Source organism: Cygnus atratus, chromosome 2, assembly GCF_013377495.2.
Source record: "Cygnus atratus isolate AKBS03 ecotype Queensland, Australia chromosome 2, CAtr_DNAZoo_HiC_assembly, whole genome shotgun sequence".
In the NCBI taxonomy this organism is placed as follows: Eukaryota; Metazoa; Chordata; class Aves; order Anseriformes; family Anatidae; genus Cygnus; species Cygnus atratus.
Window position 1 is genome coordinate 20,542,500 of NC_066363.1, and position 20,093 is coordinate 20,562,592.

Below are 20,093 nucleotides of genomic sequence, written 5' to 3' on the forward strand. Positions count from 1 at the left end.
CAAGCTGCTGCAGCAGTGTCCCCTGACACACAAAACCCATGCTTTTCCTCACTTGCTGCTTAAATATCTACTCGCAAACGCACCAGGCTTTCCTTGAGCAGCTTTCCCCTCCGCAGCACAGGAATGCAAGGCACAGAAGGCTTTAGTGATCAAAAGGGAGCCCCACGCTGTGGGAAACAGTGGCGGGCCAGAGAGCCCCGCAGGTGCTGTGTGTCGCGCATTAACAGGTGTCTCCGAGAAACACTAACGAGGGGACCCCAAGCGAGCTGAGCCGACAGAGCAACCCTTAACTAACAGGTCCCACGGCCCCGAGGGGCTCCTTCCATTCTCCTGCTCCTTCTCTCAACGCCTGCTGTTCAAGGAAGGCTGCGAGCTACCGGCTTGAGCAAGGGGAGCGGAGTGCCCGGGCAGGAGCTGCAGGGAAACTTTGCCTCTGCTTCCACGGGTCGCTGCCAGGAGAGCAGCTGGGGGGTCACCGGGGGTCCCGGCCCGGTGCTCCGGGCTCCCCGAGGCCTCTTTCCCTTCCCGGCCGACCCCGGGGGGGGGTCTCTGAGGCAGGGAAGGAAGCCACAGGGACCCCACGAAGAGCCCGGGCAGGGGAACGGCTCCGGTGACGGCGGTGCAGATTGATGACGGGAGGAAAAGTCCCGACTTGTCGTTAAAATAAATAAATAAAGCGAGAGAGGGGGAAGCTCTTCCCGGAGAAGCCGGCGATGGAGGAGGGGTGCAATACCGGGACCGCGGCCACCCCGGGCCTCCCTCGGGAGCGGGGGGGCCGGCCCCCAAACGCCGTTTGCTCTCCGCGGTGATGCTGCGGGGGGCGGAGGGGTCACCCCCAGCCCTGACCCCGACCCCAGCCCCGTGTCCCCATCCCAGCCCCGGTCCCGGTGTGGCTTACCGTGGCTCTGGCTCGGCGTCTCCTCGGCGGCGAGCTGGCAGCGCTCGCTCAGGCACTGGAAAAGTAATAAAAATCCAGCGGCTAGTTTGCTTCTCCGCAGCCTCGCCATAGCACGGAGCCTGCCGAGGTAACTCTCCTGGGCGGGGGTGGGAAAGTCCGGGAGGCGGCGGGGAGCAGCCCTAGCAGGCGCCGAGTCGCCCTCTCCTCCCTGCAGCTCTCATGTAGCGGGGGGCAGCCGCCGGGGCTGGGGGGGTGGAGGGGATGCTGGGGAGGGCTCTGTCCCCGCAACTCTCACGGCCGCGCCGCTCTCAGTCCAGCGACATCACCACCGGGGAAAACAAGCGCAGCCTCGCCCGCCAAGTGCCAAACTCTCCCTTCCTCGCAGCCTGCCGAGAGATTTTTAGGAGAGCCGCTGAGATCCTCCCTTCCTGGCTTGCCCCCACCCAGCTCCCTTCCCCCGCAGGGTGAGGCAGGGTGCCTTAGGGACGGTGCCTCCCCTCGGCGCACGGCTAGGCGACAAAACCCTCCGAAGGGAAGCGAGCGGGGAAATCTTCCAGCCGGGGCCGGCCCCGAGCCCCCGAGGGGGGGGCGCGCAGGACCGGGAGGGCGGGCGGATGCGCCGCGGGCGGGGATGTGCGGGCGGGGACGCGCGAGTTTCTCCCTCTCTTTCGGGCCGGTTCCCGACGCCGGAGGCGTTAGAGCAGGGCCCAGGGCAGCCCCCTGCGAGGACGGGAGGGGGCTCCCGTGGGGCCGGATTCCTCCCCGCCCTCCTCCGCAGGGGCGCAGGCGCTGGGGCCGCGCTCAGCTCCGCTCGGCCGCGGGGGTGAGGAGGTCCCGGGAGGCGCTGCCCCGGAGCTGCAGGGTCCCGCGGCGACCGGGGGCGGGCTGGGGCCTCTGCTCGTTGACCCCCCTGCACGGCAGGAGCCCCGCTGCTGTGCGGGACGAAGAGAGCCCGACCCGCGGGCTGCTGGCTGCTCACAAGTTGCTCTGCAAAGAGGCGTCTGCTTCGCGGAGTGACAAAGCAAAGCAACCCACCAGTGCCGCTTAATGCTGCCCCCCCACTATTTTTACTTGTGTTTCCGGATAGACCAGCTTCCCTTCATTCCCCCCCACCCCGATTTTTTTTTTTCTCTTCACCACTCAGACTTGCTCATGTACACTCATCCCCCCAAAAGTGCAAGGACTGGAGGCTATGTCCTGCATGCATTGCTCTACATGCTTAATTTAACGCACCGTGAATAATCCCATCCCCTACATTAATCTGGGAACAACGGCACTGAGACAGAATCCAGCGAAGGGCACATCAGTCAGACACAGACAAGCGACAGGGGCACTAGGGACCAAGCGGCGGCTTTATACCAGTTCAGCAAACTGTGGCGCTCGTAATCAGTCGAGCTCCATATAGAGAGCCGTGAATACACCAGCCTCTCAACCCTTGCTAAGAAATAATTAAATTAATTAGGATGACAATTAAATTAATCAAATAAATAGGGCTACAGAATGTCAGACATAGAAGATAACTAATACTTAATCACAAAGGAACAACCAGTAACGAGACTGTGTTTTCCCTTAATTTACCGCTGTTTCTGAGATTCAGAATTCATCAGCTTCATTGGAATTGTCTTGTTCTTTAATCTTTGATGTGCTTATGTGTAAATCGAAGGAGAACACCTGCAGTTTTAAGGAGTATAAGCAGAAATTTACAAAATCTTTTCAACATATATTCAGATAAGATCCTGGAGGCTAATAACAGTAAGGTTTATCCATTTGAATTTACAGTGGGCCCTTCTAGTCTGATTTTTTCACATCCCCTTGAAAATAAATAAAATTCTTCCTCAGCCCATCCAAATATCGCTAAAAAGTAACTGCAGAAATCCTCTTTCAGGAGAAGACATTAGCTAAGTAAGAGCAGGAATGAAATCCAAGCCTCAGTGAAATCTGTTGGAATTTGGGGAATAGGATCACCCTGTACAACAGGTGATCTGGATTATGCCATAGATCTTAGAGTAGATTTGGTCAAATTATTATTAGTTACTGGTGTTTCTTAAACAACAGACAACATGGGAGAGAGATGTTTCTTCATGTCATTCAAATGACTTTTTTTTTTTCTTGACACTTGGTTATATTGCCAAAGTTCCCCCAGGTTTTACTAGGGTTGCTGAGCAGGTTATTGAGCTTTTGGCCTTTACTAGAAGGGGCAGAGAGTTAGTGTTAAGGAAGAAACGCATCTCTCTCTCAGTTGTTGATCTGCATTATTGTTACATGAGAATAAGAATAGTAAGAACTGGAGAACATTCAAGACCTGTTTTCACCTGCTTTTGTGCTTTTTAAACATAGATTAGTATATTATAAAGTTATAGTGAATTTCAATTTAAGAAATATTTAATGATTTGGAAAAAACATGCACATTTTGCTAAAATAAATAATAATAAAAGCTTTAAACCCTCTATGTACAGTCTAGAAAAACCTCAATTTTCTTTCATTTTCATCTGCTTCTCAGACTTACAGAGAATATTTATAGTTTCAGATTTATATTCTTCATAGTTGGATGACAAAAGGAAAGGATTAGCAATAGTCAGCTTAAGCAAGCAGTTGAAGATAAAAGTGCCAGCAACTTATTGGTCCCACAGTCCTAATTCACAGTACTCTACCTAATTGTGAATCTGTTTCGCAGTGTGTCCCCTGGGATGTTAGCATGCAGTTGCTGCATTCAGTGCTGCTTCTACTCCAAGGTAAAAAATCAGATGGTGCTCTCTAGTAAAGGCCATATGCACTGTCTCTCTTGTGTTAAAAGAGATAATCAGGACATATCTATATCTTGGCATAATTGTACGTAAAACCACAAGCAAAACATTGTATTGCACTGAAAAAAAAAGAAAGCTAACAATGAATCCTGTAAGGATTAATGACAACATCATTGCTAGGGAGGCATTCAGAGCAGAGAAGTATATTTGTTCATTGTTCATTGTTATTTATAAACCAGAAGTAAGACTGAAAGAAAAACTTGAAGGCTTCCTGAGGTTATGAGCTGTATTTACTTGGAATACAGCACCTGTGGTTATTTTTCATTAATCTCATGTGCTTCTATCTTCACCCTCCTTACACCTTATCTCATCTCTCTTAGGGATATATCTTGCAGTGACATAAACAGCAGTGGTTCCAAAGAAATCAACATGAATGCTTTCATTTTTTTGCTATTCAAGGATATGACTGAATATTCTTCTCATCAATCATTCAGGAAAGAAGGGTGGGAAGATTCTCCCTGTTCATTGTATTCCACTGTCATACTACTTACAAGTGCTCACTCTCATTCACACATTCATTTAAGATTTTATTTTTATTTTTAAATCATCATAGTCTCTTCAACCTACGTGTCTTCTGGGCTTACTGTCTCTGATTACAAAAAGCAGAGCTTTTAGCATTCTTTTCTCTTTCTAGTATAGCGTTATCTGCTCTGCTCTGATAGGTACAGGTGAGGCACCCCTCAACCAGCCTCCTGTAAGCAGTCAGTTCTAGCCTGGATAGATACCTGCTTTTGAATTTGAGAAGGCAGGGGAGGATCTTTGTTTCATTTGGGAGAAGGAACTAATAGGTAATTGCAGCATCTGGGAGAGCAGGGAGAATACCTCTGTATTCCTTTCCAGGAGCAAAACAAAGTGAGTTTTCCTGTTTAGTCAATTTGCATTTGCTGTCGTTCTACAGAGAATTGTACTTACATAGTAGTGAAGAGACTACAACCAGCAATATCTTCTGTAACTGAGGAATGTCTAACAAATTACCTAGCTTCCCAGCTGCAGAGAGAAAAAGATCTAGATATTTTAGAGTCATAAATAATACTTGATCTGTCAGCATTAGTCCACATAGGGACAAAATTGAGTATGTGGCTTTTATGGTGCAAGTGGTTCATAGCTTGATGCTATGAGCATCACACTTGAAGCTGCACACAGATCTTAATGGCCTGCAGCCAGTTTGCCACTCAGATTCACCTCCCTTCCTTTGGAGCTCTTCTGATAGCTGATTAGGGCTCAAGAAGGTGAACAGTTTTGCTACTGGGAATTTGGCTGAGGCACTAGGTTTTGTATCGTCAAAGTGAGGTGTTAGAGCTGTGAATTTAGAGCGTTGCCCAGCTGGCAGCTGCCTTTGACTCTGCTAGTTCAAAGGAGGAGCACAGTGTTTTAGCTGAATCACTAAAAGGCCATGCAAAACTTAGATGGGAAGTATAAAGCAGGGAGGTAGATTCCCTGTTAAGTAGGGGAATACAGTAACTTCCCAGAGAAGCTGCACTTAATTAAGGCTTTGGTTTTGCCCTGTTCCCAGCTGGGAGAGCTTAGAGTCTCACCTCTCTGTCTGATTTCCTGGGGCAAGTGCTGAGGTTCCCTTCCTGGTTGATTCACAACCAGGCATCACTGCCAAATTCCCTGTAACTCTGTGCACGGTGCTATATGCAAATGCTTGAGTTTGCATAATTGTGATTAATTAGGATATGCTTGTATTCTGCCTCTAAGAGCTGTGTGGTTAATGCTAGTGCAGCTTTGTTCAGTGAAGCTTTCTGCTTATCTCTAGAACAGCCGTATGACAAATCTCCCACATGAACTGCCTTATGCCTATGCCTCAATCTATGGTTAGGGAGTGCTTCCTGTGGGGGTAAAGAGATAGCTCAGTTTCATGGTGTGGTAGACACTTTGTGATGTGGAAGCTGGAACTGAGTCCCAGTATCTCATGCAGTGATAAAGTGCCTGTGGTTCGATGGCAATTTGAGGGGAAAAAAAATTAAAGAGAAACATTTCAGTAAGCAAGACAACATAAAAAAGTAATAATATTCAAGGCTAAACAAAAAGTTTAATCCAAACCAGTTTTGATTCCTATTTGAACTCTGTAATGAATTTAAGAGAATGGTTTTTTGTTTGTTTGTTTTTTAATGGAGCACTCTTTCAAAATGAGAACCCAAAAGATCCAGATAAAGTTGAATCATCTGAACAAGAGACGCTTCCAACAGTCTTTCAATGAGTCTGCCTTTACAATAACATTGACATAGCCAACAGCAATGCTACACCAAACAATGCCTTTGCCTGTATGTGATCAGAAGCTCCAGGGATGTTGCTCAACTTTGAAAACCACAAGGCAGCAAAGCCCCAAACGGGGTCTGGGAGTTCCAAGTCCCACATCCCAACCTTATAACTCCAGCAATGGCTGTGGCTGTGACCCTCATTCGACATATATTCAGTACAATGATAGCTACAGGACCCAAGAATAGAGGATGAACCAGAAAGCTCCCTGAAAGCTTGTGATAGAGCCAAGTTTAACAGAGATCATATATCAGTATAGTGCTGGTCAGCATGCTAAGATAAAACCATATGAGAACTCCAAGATTCTAAAGGATAACAGAGAAGATACTACAAACATAGAAATTAAAATGAGGGAACATAAAAAGTAACTTTACCAGTGCCACTTCTCTAGCACTATGTTGGGTCATGCATCAGGGAAGACATATTTATCCTTTAATATGGAGGAGGATGTCCCCTCCTCACGTGTTCAACCCTTATTCTCTTCACCTCAATTCTCCATCCTCCTGATCCTCTTTGGATTTGAGCAACGTATCTGATGCCCAAGATCCTGTCTTGAATTCCCTATTCTCATCCTCCTGCCCCAACATACAAGCTTTTTTTATGTTGGCCTTTCCCCTTTCCTTTCTACCCACCTTTTCATTAAACATGTAATTCCTGCTTTTGTTCTGGCCTAATATACATCTATGTGCTATTTGCATAGCTTAGACAAACACACAAGTCCTGTTAGACAGTATGTGCTCTTTTTGAAAAGCAGTGAAACATTTTGCTGTATTAACACTTTGATGTATTAGGGTTCTGGTTTTCCCCTGTATCACTCGTCTACCCACTAATAGTATCTCTTTTGCAAAATTCTTGACAAGTATGTGTCTGCTTTCAAGGAGCAGTTTTGAAGGGTCTTTATCCACCAACAAACTAATCACTGAACCTCACTAGACTAGCAGTCTAGCTAAAGACCACAAGTTCACACTTAGGTCTGTATCTCTTCCTCTATGCGTTTTTAATAAACAGGAAAATTTAAAAGCCAAAGTTAATATTTTGGAAGAGACTTGCTTATTTCCAAAGAGAAGAGGATGAATTTTCAGACAGGAGGCAGTCCTGTTCTTGGGTCATGTCTGATTTCCAGTTATTCTGTTCATTTGACCTCTTCTGTTCTAACAGAGTTCTTCCTGACTTTCACATATTTGAACAGTCTGAGCCTCACATAGGAGTGGCATATGAATAACCTGAAATCCGTTTCAGAAGCAGATTTCATCCCTGGCATGGGTGTTGCAGGACCACACCAAGGCAGGCAAGCAGGGACACGTCCAATAAATCAGTCACAGAGGCTGCAGCCTGGCCTGGCAGAGAATGGAGTTTGCCAGAGACTTTTTTTTAAAACTAGTTCCATTGAACTGAGCTAAATCACCTTCAATAGAGAGCTGATCTGGCTACAAAGAAATAAGAAATACACAGTCACTCAGAAGCTGTGTTGTCATTTTCACTTTATCATATTCCCCCTGTGTTGTGATAGAACATCTTAAAATGCATAATAAACATTTGGTGTGTAGGAATGCACAGCAGATTTGCAAAATGCCACTGTGACACATGCTGATAGTAGGCTTAAGGAGGGGATATAGCTTCAAAGAAGAGTTTAGCCTAGCAAGTTTTCTTCCTTCCACTTGTTGTGGCAATACTTACTGTGCCAGGGAAGTCTTCAAGAAGGAATAAAACTCTCCAGGAGCAGTTGGAGGCTAAAGCAGATGAATGTCTCCTTTTATCTTGTTTTGAAGCAGTCACTACTTGGATTTGCAGATTGAAAAATGTTTCTGTAGTGGTTCCTATCTCTCAGGAACATAAGAATTATTTCACTGTAAGTAAGTATACCCATCTGCCAGGCAATGCGCATGCCCCAAGTAGTAACTCCTGCTTTCTGACAGCTGTCACTCCTCTCCGCAGTGAGGTTTCCCTGTGATTTGCCCCTTCATGCTGGTCTGACCTTCCCTAGAATAGCTTAGCTCCTATATAAACATCCAGATGCGATTCTTTGCAGCTTCCACATACATCATTGGGTCTGGCGGTGTGCGTAATGGGAGAAACGGTGAGCAACAGTTCCATGCCAGCTAATGTTTATCACGACACTTTGATCTCAAAGATTTAGTTCTCCTCATGGAGCAAAAGCAGAATGTTGGTAAGCTGTAGCTGTAGCCTTGACAACTCTTTCCAATGTCTAGACAGTGGAAAGAGATGATTACATCCTCTTTTAAACTCAAGTGCAACAATTCAACATGCTTAACATGTTTACCTCAGGATGAACTTATTTGGATTGCTTTGTTTTTTGGTACTGCAAGCATCTAGTATTGTCAAAAGATGGAGGACAAGGTGGTTCTGGATAAAAAACTTTTATTAAGAGTAATATATCTGATAGATGTGCTAGGTCACATATGGTCCCTATGAAGACTTTAGGATGGACCTAGATATTAAGGAGTTTAATAATATGCATTTACAGCTAATATTTCTCATGTAACTGTCTTGAAAACATTAACACTTACAGAAAGGCTCTTCAATTAATGTTAATTGAGGAACACTAAATCACAGAGATGAGCCAAGAAATGTCAAACATTGCTGCATTTACTTGTGCAATATAGAGAACAGTGGAAGAGAAAACTAAGTTACCACTTCCATAACTGATAAAAAGCTATCTTAGTGCAGTCTTACTAGATAACAGGAGTAGGAAAAGAGATCTGAAACAAGAACGAAAAATTCTGGCTTAAGCAGCTGCATCAGATTAGATATAAACTCAAAAGCTTCTCCAAACAAGACAGCCATAAAAACAGAAGATGCTAACCTGCCAGGTCTGCCACATGTCAGCCAAGTCTCTAGGGCAGGTATGGAAGAAGATTACAGGTATGTAATGCAGAACTGCATAATTATATTTTCCAATCTTCTGTAAACAGGAACCTAATCTTTTACTTTTTTATTATAAAATCTTTTTTTTTTTTTTTTTTTTTTTTTTTTTAATTTTTCCTGATGATCTTGTGGTGTTTAAAATGAGCTCAAGGCCCTTCTGATAAATCAGAAGTTCTCCTTGGGACAATCCCAACAAATTGGTGTTGCTGACAAAACCTTCAGGTACCTGAAAGCCTGAGACAAGTTTGGAAATCTCAGAACATAGACTGAGTTCCATGCTAAATTGTGTCTGGATATTACCTCCAAGAATCAGATTTTAAAATAAAGCTCTGAGGGAACGTAAACCACACTTATTCCTGACAAAGATGAACAACTGACATCTTCAGGAAACCCCATATTATGGTATGCTTCTTTATTCTTGTTATGCTGTCAGATATCCAGATCAAAGTACCCACTCATGCACAAAAGTTGCTGTTGTCTAAGCATGATCCTGAGCTTGCTTCAGAAAATAAGTGTTTGGTGGACTTCTCTGTCAACTTATTTCTCCCAACATGAATTTTGAACAGCCTTATTTCATGGGATCAGACAAAAAAAAAAAAAAAGGCAATTTCACAATAGCATTTGTACAATGCCTCTAAGTGAAGTCTCACTCTCATATGAGTTCTCATTTTTCAGGAACTGAGTATGAAATTTCTCTTTGTTTTTTGTTTGGTTTTGTTTGGTTTGTTTTGGTTGGTTTTTAATCCTTTGTTAAAATTTCAGTTTGTTGCATATATTTTATTCACATAATGCTGAAGAAATAAGATTTCAAAGAGATTGCCAATATGGCTGTTACCAACTCAGATTAGATGTCCAAAACAAGTATGTAGCAAAAACATACAAACAATATATACTCTGTAAATATATATATATATTTTTTTTCTGAGATTATGACAGTCACAGTGTTATGTTTCACAATGAAGTCAGATCTAAGTTGTCCAGCTACGAGCATCAAAGTTTTTCTATTAATATAAAGAAAAATTAGGTCCTTTTATTTCTAGTTCACAATGAACAATGTCTACAGAACACAAACTCTCCATATACAGATAGATTTTTAAAATGAGAACAGAAAATTCCACCTTAAACTACCAGCAAACAAGAGAAAAAGAAGTTGAATTTTATTAAATTTGGAATCAATGACTTTTTAGGGACAAAGCACACATGCAAGTATTGACTGAAACATAACTCATGAAGTTTTAACTTACTCAGAGTTTCTCCTCAACCCATGTTATTGTGTTGGCAACTAGCATCTATTTAACAATATCAGGCAAGAAAATAATGCAAAAGAAACAATTCCTTTCTGAAGAAGGAACATTCATTTTTGTAGTAAAATAAGAAGTCTATAAATCTACTAACTTTGCATACAGTTTGAGGATTTTACCTTAATCTTATTTGTTATTTTGGCAAGTGTAAATTTCCACATGGAATGGAATATACCTCAAAGAGGCAAGTAAATCAGTATCACAAGTCAAACTCTGGTCTGAAAAAAAATTCTCTCCTTTATAAACCATCATTCATTTCTTTCCTCCTTTATATTTTCTTTGTATCTTCCCTTATCTATTTCTTTTTTTTCTTATGAAGAACGGTGTTTTGAAGCAAAAAAGTTGTAAACTGTAGACTGCGCAAATATGTCCATGTCAAACATACTTGAATGATAAAGAGATTGTAAGTCTTTGAAGTGAATTGTTTTTAGAAGTTTGACAGTAGAATAGCTCTGAAATGTTTTTCAGAGCATGCTACCACATTTCTAAAAAAAAAATATTTTTCAAGTTTTGGATACATCTTTTTGTTGTTTGTGGTGATTTTTTTTTGTTATTATTATTATTTTTTCTTCCCTTCTCTTAGGGAAGAAAAACAGCATGTTTTTCCACATTCAGTATTTTGTTCAACTCTATTATTCATAGAAGTTCATAAAGCTAATAGTGTTTCTTTCAGTCATTGAAAGAAATAGGGAAAGTCTTACATTCTCCATTTATCTCCATTATTTGTAAGGTCAATTAGATTAGTTTGAATAAGAACTAAACCTCCAGGATCACAGGGAGAAGTTCTTGGGCAATGCCAGTCACATAGCACTGTGGTTTCAATTTGCTAAGGTAATTTATTCAAGTTAGACAACTGGGTCATCATGTTTAAAATCAAGGTCTTCAGCCAGTGTAAACTAAAATACTTACTTGGATAGTCAAGAAAGTTATGGTCATTTCAAACCATTTGAGGCTCTAGAATATTATGGAAGCTTATTATTGCACTTACATCTTTCTCCAGAACACCCTCCTGCGTGAATTGCATACATACCTGCAGTCTTTCAGCAGGTGGGGGATGGCTACACAGAGAACAATTAGAAAATGGATATTTCATTGATGATATCCAGCCTTTAAAAATATATCATTTATGTTGTCATGAAAATAAGTGAGCTAAGTCTAACATGTTACACTACTTTTACTTCTGTTGGACAACAATCAGATGAAAAAATATAATTATCATCCACCATTAGAATGACTTGGAAATTTTCACAAGATTGATTAAGAAAAAAAACAGGGGTTGTGCATACATACTCTTCTGCCTTCTAGAAAATGTACTACCATGCTTCCCTGGTCACAAGGTGTGAGTTAATTCTGATTTGAACTTGGTGAAAGTTTTGTTTGGCACACGAATGCATGATCTTCCAAAGGGTCAGGTAGCCATTGTGAAATACTACCAGTTCTTTGCAAGAGTCTAAATCAAGTTCTTGCCCTGGTTATGTGCAGATACATCTCTTACATGCTTATAACTTTTTCTCTTAATTCTGCCCCACCCAGCTATGTTTTCTTTAGTAGGTTTTCTCCAATTCAGTAACTATAGTCTAATTTTACCAAACGCCTACAGAAGGATTATTTTTGTCTGGTTTGCTTCTCCAGTGGTTGATCCTCTATTATGGAGTTCATTATCTGTCTGTACTAACTCCTTAAATCCAACTCCTGCTTCAGGGGGCACTTGAAAGAAAGTAAAAAAAATAAAAGCTTCTATACAAATGACATATGTAGTCACAGATATGAAATTTGTACATCCCTTTCATATACTCTGATCGCTATGGTTTGTGGACAGATATTGACTTTCAAAGATGAGACTACTCTAACATGCTTCTTTTCCCAACTGCTAAACTGCACTTGCAAGGTGCTGAATCTGCAACAAAATTAGAAAAAAGTAATGAAATTTTTTCTTTCCAAAATGACAACTATCTTACAAACTTTAAATCTTGAATAAAAATGTATTAACATATATGTTGTTTGTCTTACTTTCTACTTCAGTGTGTGTGTGTGTGTGTGTATATACATATATATATATATATATTCCTTTGTCTTACCTTCTACCTGCAACACTGTTTTTCTTAATATAAGCATTCAGTTTTTCTAAAGGCTTCAAAATATAATACAATTGTAATTGAAAGGCATCATGGTTCATACATGGGAAGGTGAGGGTAAATATGTTCCCTAAGATTAGTGGAGAAAGAACTGCAAGTGGTCTCATTAAACTGATTTATCAAGGTTCTTGAGCAGGCATGACTTTTAAGTAGGAGAGTTACAGAGACCCAGGAGTTACAGCACAAACTTGGCATTCAGGAGAACTGGGCTCAGTTTTTGTTTCAGCATGTATATTTTGCAAGGCACTATCAAACCATTATCCACCCTCCACCCCCATCCCACTCAAAAAAAAAAAATTAATAAAACACCCTGTCGTTGCCTTACAGAGCTTTTGTGAAGGCCATGCAGGGGAAGCTGTGAGGTTCGACTCTGCGATGGTAAGGGCAGCCGTGCAATAGATGGTGCTATTCCCACGCTTCAGAACCTGGGTGACCTGTTGTCCGTCAAGGTGCAGGTCACGCACTGAGATGAAAGTGTCTTAATTTCCCCCACCCCCATTATGTTTACACAAAGAGCAGGATTATTAAACCATCTCCCCCACCTTCCTCAAGTAGTAGTCAGCTTCCCTGTTTTTTTTTTTTTTTTTCCTCATAACATTATCACTCCCTATAGCAGTTTTCTGACCTAAATCAGGTCTTTATTCATCTCACTCTCTACACCTTGCCCTCTCCCCCTAGAACAAGTAGAAAAGACTCATTTATTCCATTCAAGCATGGGAAAAAAACACTTTCAAGATGCTAGTCCTAACTGTTACATCTCGGAATCAGATTAATAATTTGAATTAAATCCTTTGTTCAGAAGACAAAAGAACTAGCAAAGAGGATAATGGATTATCCACTGCTATGGCTCAGCTGGAAGTTATCTGAAGGTTGCTTTGATAAGTAGAGTGAGAATCAGAGGTGTGACTGATGTAGCATCATTATATTGCTATAACCTGTAAAACAGAGATACTATGATCTTCAGAAATACTATTACAGAGCTTCCAAAACAGATAACAACAGTGAAAGAAAACTCCAGCATCTCATCCATTATATGTATTTCATATATATTGCATTGGTATATAAATGGATTTTTTCTAGTAGTATTGAGATACTAGAAGTCTCTATACAAATGACTTTTTGTTGATGAGAGGAGTGTTAGATGCTTTTATTATGGCATAAGAGATGAATTAGGTGAATATAGACATACATTTTCAGACAGAAATATCTTATTATTTAGCTGTCTACTGGTAACTACAATATGGACACTTGTCCAAAAAAAAAGAGTCTAGATACTACCCTATTGCAATAGAGATAAGTAGTGTAGCATGCAGTCCTCAGCTCTGTTGAGGGCTGCCTGTAAGGAATTTCTACAGCCAACCATTTAATTGGCAGTTATGCTAGGAATCTTGGGCTGCTTTTAATACTATTCTTCCATTCCTTTGCAATACTTTGTCTGTGCCAAAGGCCTCCCTGTACCAGAAAAATAAAAAAATAATATTTCCAGTAATTTGTCAGACAGCGTTTGCCAAAAGCTTAACAACTATCAGGATTTTGGCACCTTCCAGGTTCCCTTCTCTTGGAGGAAGAAGCTGTGAAGTACAACAGTGGGTATTTAACACAGAGTTGCCTCAAAGTGCAGAGTAGTTAGTATTGGCTAATGTGTCCAATTTGTGCTATGCAGTGTACCACCTCTTTTTCTCTTTTTCTTTCCTTGTTTCATATTGCTCTGCCTGTAACAGCCACATCTCTACCCTCAGAAACTTTGCAGTACAAAGAACAGAACATGGGTATTCATGTGAAGGTCTAATTGATTTTGTGTTCCTGCATGCAGTAAGTTGTTTTCACCTTAAAATCAGTCATTGTTCTTAAAGATTCTGACAGTACTTACTTCAGAACAATATATAAATTAATGCATTAAAAAAAAAAAAAAAAAAAAACAGGAAATGCATTGCAGTAATAAACTCCAGGGAATATTCATGGACAAGTGGGTAAGCAGAAGTTAAGCAGTGACCCTGAAGTAATAGTACATTACGGTTTTCAACTCCAATATACTGAGTACAAAGAAACAAATTGATTTTTTTTAAAGCTTTGAAAATTAAACCAACCACAGTAAAAGTGTTCTACTACACATCAGCAAAAAAAATAAAAATTAAACTGCCATAAAAGCTATTCAAGAGAAAACAAATGTCACTATGGACACAGAAAAAAAAATTTTGCTCTTCCTAATTCAGGTGATTTGTCACCAGGGTCAGCATTTCTTCAACATTTCATTCATACAACCGATGGCAGAATTTGGCCTGGCCCTGGGGACCAAGGCAGTGTGATAGCACAGAATGGGCTTCTTTTCGGAAAAGGAGCTGAAGAAATACTTCTGAGATGTAATATAGGACAAAAACAAACTGAACTTCTTTACTTCTTTTTTTTCTTCTTAAAAACAAAGCACATACACACACACACAAAAAAAAAGTCTCATTTCACTTAAGGAAAGAAAATAATAATAAAATAAAAAATAAAAAACTCAGGATATGTGCCAAAAGCAGACTTCAATGTTGAAGGCATGCTCTATTACTGCCTGCACAGCAGCCCCACATATACTCACCTCTGAGTAACATAAAATTCATCATGGGTTATTCCTATATTACCAATCCTTTAATCTCGAAGTCACTATTTTTCATTTTTCAGGGAAAAACAGACTGAAGTTCAGCACCTCTCGCAGCCTACAACCTCTGTTAGCTTGCTGCTATCTTCTACTAGGAGACAATGCCAAGACACAAGGCATTCCACCACCTTTCCAAGACCATCTTCAGCATCTTCATCTATCACCTTTCCACAGCCTGATTTGCTGTATTTATAGCAGCTGTCCCTCATTAGCTTGGGGGGGGAGGGGGGACAAAATCTGAAAAGTTATACAATTTCAATCATAACCTGCATAAAGACCTACCCATGGCTGAAATTATTAAAGTAGCAGGAACAGAGGTCTTAAAGAGGCAATCCTGTGCTGGTATTGTTCTTAGCAGCTATTCCTTGACATCAGACGTAACTATCTTCGTGAACACAAGGAAGTGATCTGCATAGGTAGGAAGTGTTTGGGTTTCAGAGAGAATAATATGGTAAAGATATTTGTTGAAGATAATTTCAGCTATCAGTTTTTTTTGACCATTGCTCTGAAATATCAATATTAAAGATGTCATTCTACTTTTTGATTGATTGCTGTGGTTATGAAAACAAAGTAATTTCTCCAAATCTTAGCTCTGAATTGATCATGTATTAAAAAAGCTGTCAAGAAAGTAATTGCATTTTAAAATGTATAAAGAACATGCAAATTTCTGTTTATCTGTGTGAGTTCTTGTATGTGTAGTCTAAGTTTAGAAACAGAACAAGAAGAAAATACCTGTCAATGACAAAAATAATTTTTCCGAGTACTTTAAGACATTTTGGTTTTAATAAGGACACAAAATATACCATCTGGGAGAACTTTTTCAATAGAAAACATGTTGTAAACATTGTTCCTTATACAGTAACATGTAATTGGGTTCCAATGCCCTTCCCCATTAGGTAATATATAGCAGAAAAACAACAACAACAACAACAACAACAATAATAATAATAAATTAAAATGTCTGGATGCTCAGGACTGAAGGTGAATAAAATATTTTCAGGATACTATAAAAACATGTTTTATTAGGAATACTGCTAACACAATACAAATTACATAAAAAAAAAAATAAATTCCAGATGTCAAATATAGGCTTGTCTGCTCTCAGGTTAGATAGATCTTTAATCTTTGCAGACACAAATAAGAGCTCCAGAATTTTGTGTATTGTGTATAATACATTGAATTGACCCTACACATTAGTGCGCTCAGCACATCCAGTCTTCACCTATGAGTAGGTATGTACTATAAACAAGTATGTGTCATCTTGTCTGGATTTTCATTTCCAGATGGCAGCATCCTCACACAGGCTACTTGTTATTTATTCTAGCAACAAAGACACTTCCAACTTTAAGTTTAAAATTTTTGAAAAAAAATAGTAATCCTATGTCATTTATTACTACTCAGCTAAATCTTTGTTCAGCTGTATCTATTATGATAGCTGAGGACAGTAGTTGTATAAATGATGAGAACCAAGGGGAAGTGGTCTTTCACTGGTTTGTGGTCTTCAGCAGATGCAAGGCTCAAAGGAGTCAGAGCAAAGCACTGTGGTCACTGCTTCAGCATCTTGCATGTATAGCCCCTCACACATAGTCAGCACCATCAGGACCCAAGACCACTTGGAAAAAACAACAAACATTGTTTTCCATGAGAGAAAAAGCTTATATTATCATGAGCTTAGAAGACTCAACTCTGTACCCAGTGTGCTTCTTATCCTAAAATCTTAGACTCATAGAATCTTTAAGGTTGGAAAAGACCTCCAAGACCATTTGCTCCAACTGTCCCCCTACCACCAATATTACCATTGCTCTAAGAACCACATACAATCTTTCCTTAAACTCCCCCAGGGATGGTGACTCCACCACCTCCCTGGGCAACCTGTTCCAATGCCTGACTGCTCTTTCTGAGAAGAAATTTCTCTTAATTTACAACCTGAACCTCCCCTGGTGCAACTTGAGGCCCTTCCCTCTAGTCCTATCACTAGTTACCTGAGAGAAAAGGCCGACCCCCAGCTCCCCACACCTTCCTTTAAGGTAGCTGTAGAGAGCAGTAAGGTCTCCCCTGAGCCTCCTCTTCTCCAGACTAAACAATCCCAGTTCTCTCAGCCACTCCTCACAGGACTTGTGTTTCAGGCCCTTCACCAGCTTCATAGCCCTTCTCTGGACATGTTTCAGGGCCTCAGTGTCCTTCTTGTAGTGAGGGGCCCAAAGCTGAACACAGTACTCGAGGTGCAGCCTCACCGGTGCTGAGTACAGGGGGACGATCACCTCCCTTGTCCTGCTGGCTGCATTATTCCTGACACAAGCCAGGATGCCATTGGCCTTCTTGACCATCTGGACACACTGCTGGCTCCTGTTCAGGCGAGCATCAATTAACACCCCCAGACCTTTTCCTCTGCACAGCTTTTGAGTCACTCTGCCCCAAGCCTGTAGTGTTGCATGGGGTTGTGACCAAAGAGCAGGATTTGGCCCTTAGCCATGGTGAACCACCCATCAGTCCAACCTGTCCAGGTCCCTCTGCAGTGCCTTTCTACCCTCCAGCAGATCGACACTTCCCCCCAACTTGGTGTCATCTGCATACTTACTGAGGGTACTCTCAATTCCCTCATCCAAATCATCAATAAAGATATTAAAGAGGATGGGCGCCAACACTGACTCCTGGGGAACACCACTGGTGACTGGTCACCAGCTGGATCTCAATCCGTTCACCACTCACTCTTCTGAACACCAGGTAATTGTCCTGTCCATATTTCTGTGAATATATCCACAGTATTGATGGATATTTGACCTTTGTATGAGAGGTCTGATAACCAGATTGATGCAGGGACACCTTGTGACTTAAGCAGGAGATGCAGGTTGTCACAGGTCTCAGGCAGGCTATATGAAGTTGCACTTCATATGTTTAAAACCTCGCAGCTGGAGGGATGAGGCAGATCCTGATCTTTGTCTCTGGCCTCAGGTCCCATCTTTAAACTAAACCTCACCTACTGACTGCCTCACAGATTTGTAAGGGACAGACCATCTAATGAGGATGAATAAGCTTTTGGATATTCTGGTGATATAAACCTTGTAAAACCTTGTAAGCTTTTGTTGTTGTTGTTAATATAATATTTTTTTTTCAAAACTGAAAAAGACGGCCTCTTTGGTATCTGGGCTATTCCTCAGGTCATGATGTAACCTGTAGAAACTGATTCTGGAGGCTGTCAGAACTGCCTTTGTACCGTGAGCATCCCATCTGAGACTACTGTTGTTCAGACAGGGTGGTTGAGGGAGCACAAAGCCAGTTCTCACATGTTGAGAGAAACACCAGGAGCTTTCATCCATGTTTGTGTATTTCTTCCTCCATTTTCTTCTCATACAGTTTCTCTCATTCGTTTTTCCTTTCTTAGCACTGTAGCATTTCTCTTCTTTATGAGATAAATTACATAGACATTGCTCTACAGTTACCTTAAAGAAGGCTGTATCAAGGAGGGGATTGGTCTCTTCTCCCAAGCAGCAAGTGGTAAGTCAAGAGGAAATGGCCTTAATTGTGCTAGAGAAGGTTTAGGTTGTGTATTAGGAAAAAATTCTTCACTGAAAGGGTTGTGAAGTATTGGAACAGGCTGCTCAAGGAAGTAGTTGAGTCACCATCCCTGGAGGTCTTCAAAAATCTTGTAGATGAGGTGCTTAGTGACATAGTTTAATGGTGGGCTTGGCAGTGCTAGGATAAAGGTTGGAAAAGATGATCTTAGAAGTGTTTTCCAACCTAAATGATTCTGTGAAATAGTGTTAAATTTGCTTTTAGTGAATGGGATGGTTGACAATCACAGATAAGGACCTTTGCTCTACCAGTTGTAGCTCTTTAGAGCCTGCTCTCATTTCCCCTGACTTTCCTTATTGTCCATGCTGGGCTTGGGTTGAGCAGCTCTGTGAGCACCCTACTCCTTCCTCCTGCAGGAGCAGAGACTTGACAGTTCAACAGATGCAGCTCTGCAGCTGTGTTAAGAGAAGAGATGTCTGTGCACAAGAGTGGTAACAGTGAAGGAAAAGAAATGGATGGGGGTTTCTGAGGCTGGAAAAGGCACTGGAGGAATGGGAGAGTAGCATTTTTGTTGTTAGTATGCACAAGGCATGATAGGGCAGAAAAATTCAGGTGGTTCATGCTGACTCCTACATGCAAGGTGCACATGGGGTGCATATTTGCATATGATGGGGGCAGCTGGGTTCAATGAAGAGGTTTAGGTGTGTGAGATGTATGAGGAAGGTGAGGGTGACTATGATGGAAAAGAAAAATGGTACTTAGTTTTAAATACTTAAGAACTGCTGCCTTACCTTTAGTGCTTAAGGCCTTAGCATTTAAGGCAGTTAAGAGGTAAATCACAGCAATGAAGTTTACGGATGTATTCAAGAGATGCTTAAAAATTCAAGTGATCCTTAAAAATTTTGCTCTGTTGCTCTCTTTAACAGAACTGGTCTAAATTTTGTTATTTAATGTAGTTATTTCTCTTGCTTCATAACTAAAACATAACTTGCGCTGACCACTATTTTATAGATATTAAAGATAATTTAATAGGTACTTCAGCCTTTAGGGGATTTAGTTACACTAGCCAATACTTATCCATCATAACTTACTAAATGCTAATTTCATATAAGAACAATCCAGGATTTTGTTTTTCTGACTATATATATAAATATTTTGGCGCCCTCATTACAGAGCACCTTTTGACACAAAATTAGTCTCAGAATAAGAGTATCATTCATATCACATCTTCATCAAGTAGGAAATGATGTAATTTGTAAACATAATTTTTGTCAATCCATGATGGCCCCAATCAGAGAAAGAACTGTGGCTATTCTTCTTGTCAACATTTGTATAACCTTGTTTTTCATAGGACTGCTCTGGTATTACTGATGTGTTTAAAATGACGCACAAGCTATATATTTTGTTGGAATGTGATGGAAGGCTTGATAGATGATTCACTGACATTTTTGTGTTAACTTCAAAACTAATACACCTATTCTTTTTTGATCAATTACAAATATGTTTTGCAGAAGTACACCATAGACTGGGTCATTGAACATGTAATTACACGTTGCAGATAACTTTGTGATCTATTTCTAGTGTTTTTTTTTTTCAAGGGCTGCCGTTAGCGTTCAACAGCAACAATGTGTAGCACTACTTTACAGTGAAAAA

The 20,093-nt window shown here is 41.0% G+C and overlaps 1 protein-coding gene and 1 long non-coding RNA gene across 2 annotated transcripts in view; one reads left to right on the plus strand and one right to left on the minus strand.

Annotated features, from left to right (window-relative positions):
* The window catches only part of PLXDC2 (plexin domain containing 2), a 269,462-nt gene extending 267,706 nt beyond the window's left edge, over positions 1-1,756 (minus strand). Inside the window, exon 1 of the mRNA XM_035545164.2 lies at positions 899-1,756. Coding sequence (XP_035401057.1) covers positions 899-1,007 — 109 coding nt within the window. The 5' untranslated portion in view covers positions 1,008-1,756. The remainder of the gene's footprint in view (positions 1-898) is intronic.
* LOC118247330 (uncharacterized) lies at positions 942-15,535 on the plus strand. The gene is made up of 3 exons (XR_004778384.2): positions 942-1,025; positions 12,614-12,664; positions 14,951-15,535. It is a non-coding gene; the product is annotated as an uncharacterized LOC118247330 (long non-coding RNA).
* The last annotated feature ends 4,558 nt before the right edge of the window (positions 15,536-20,093 follow it).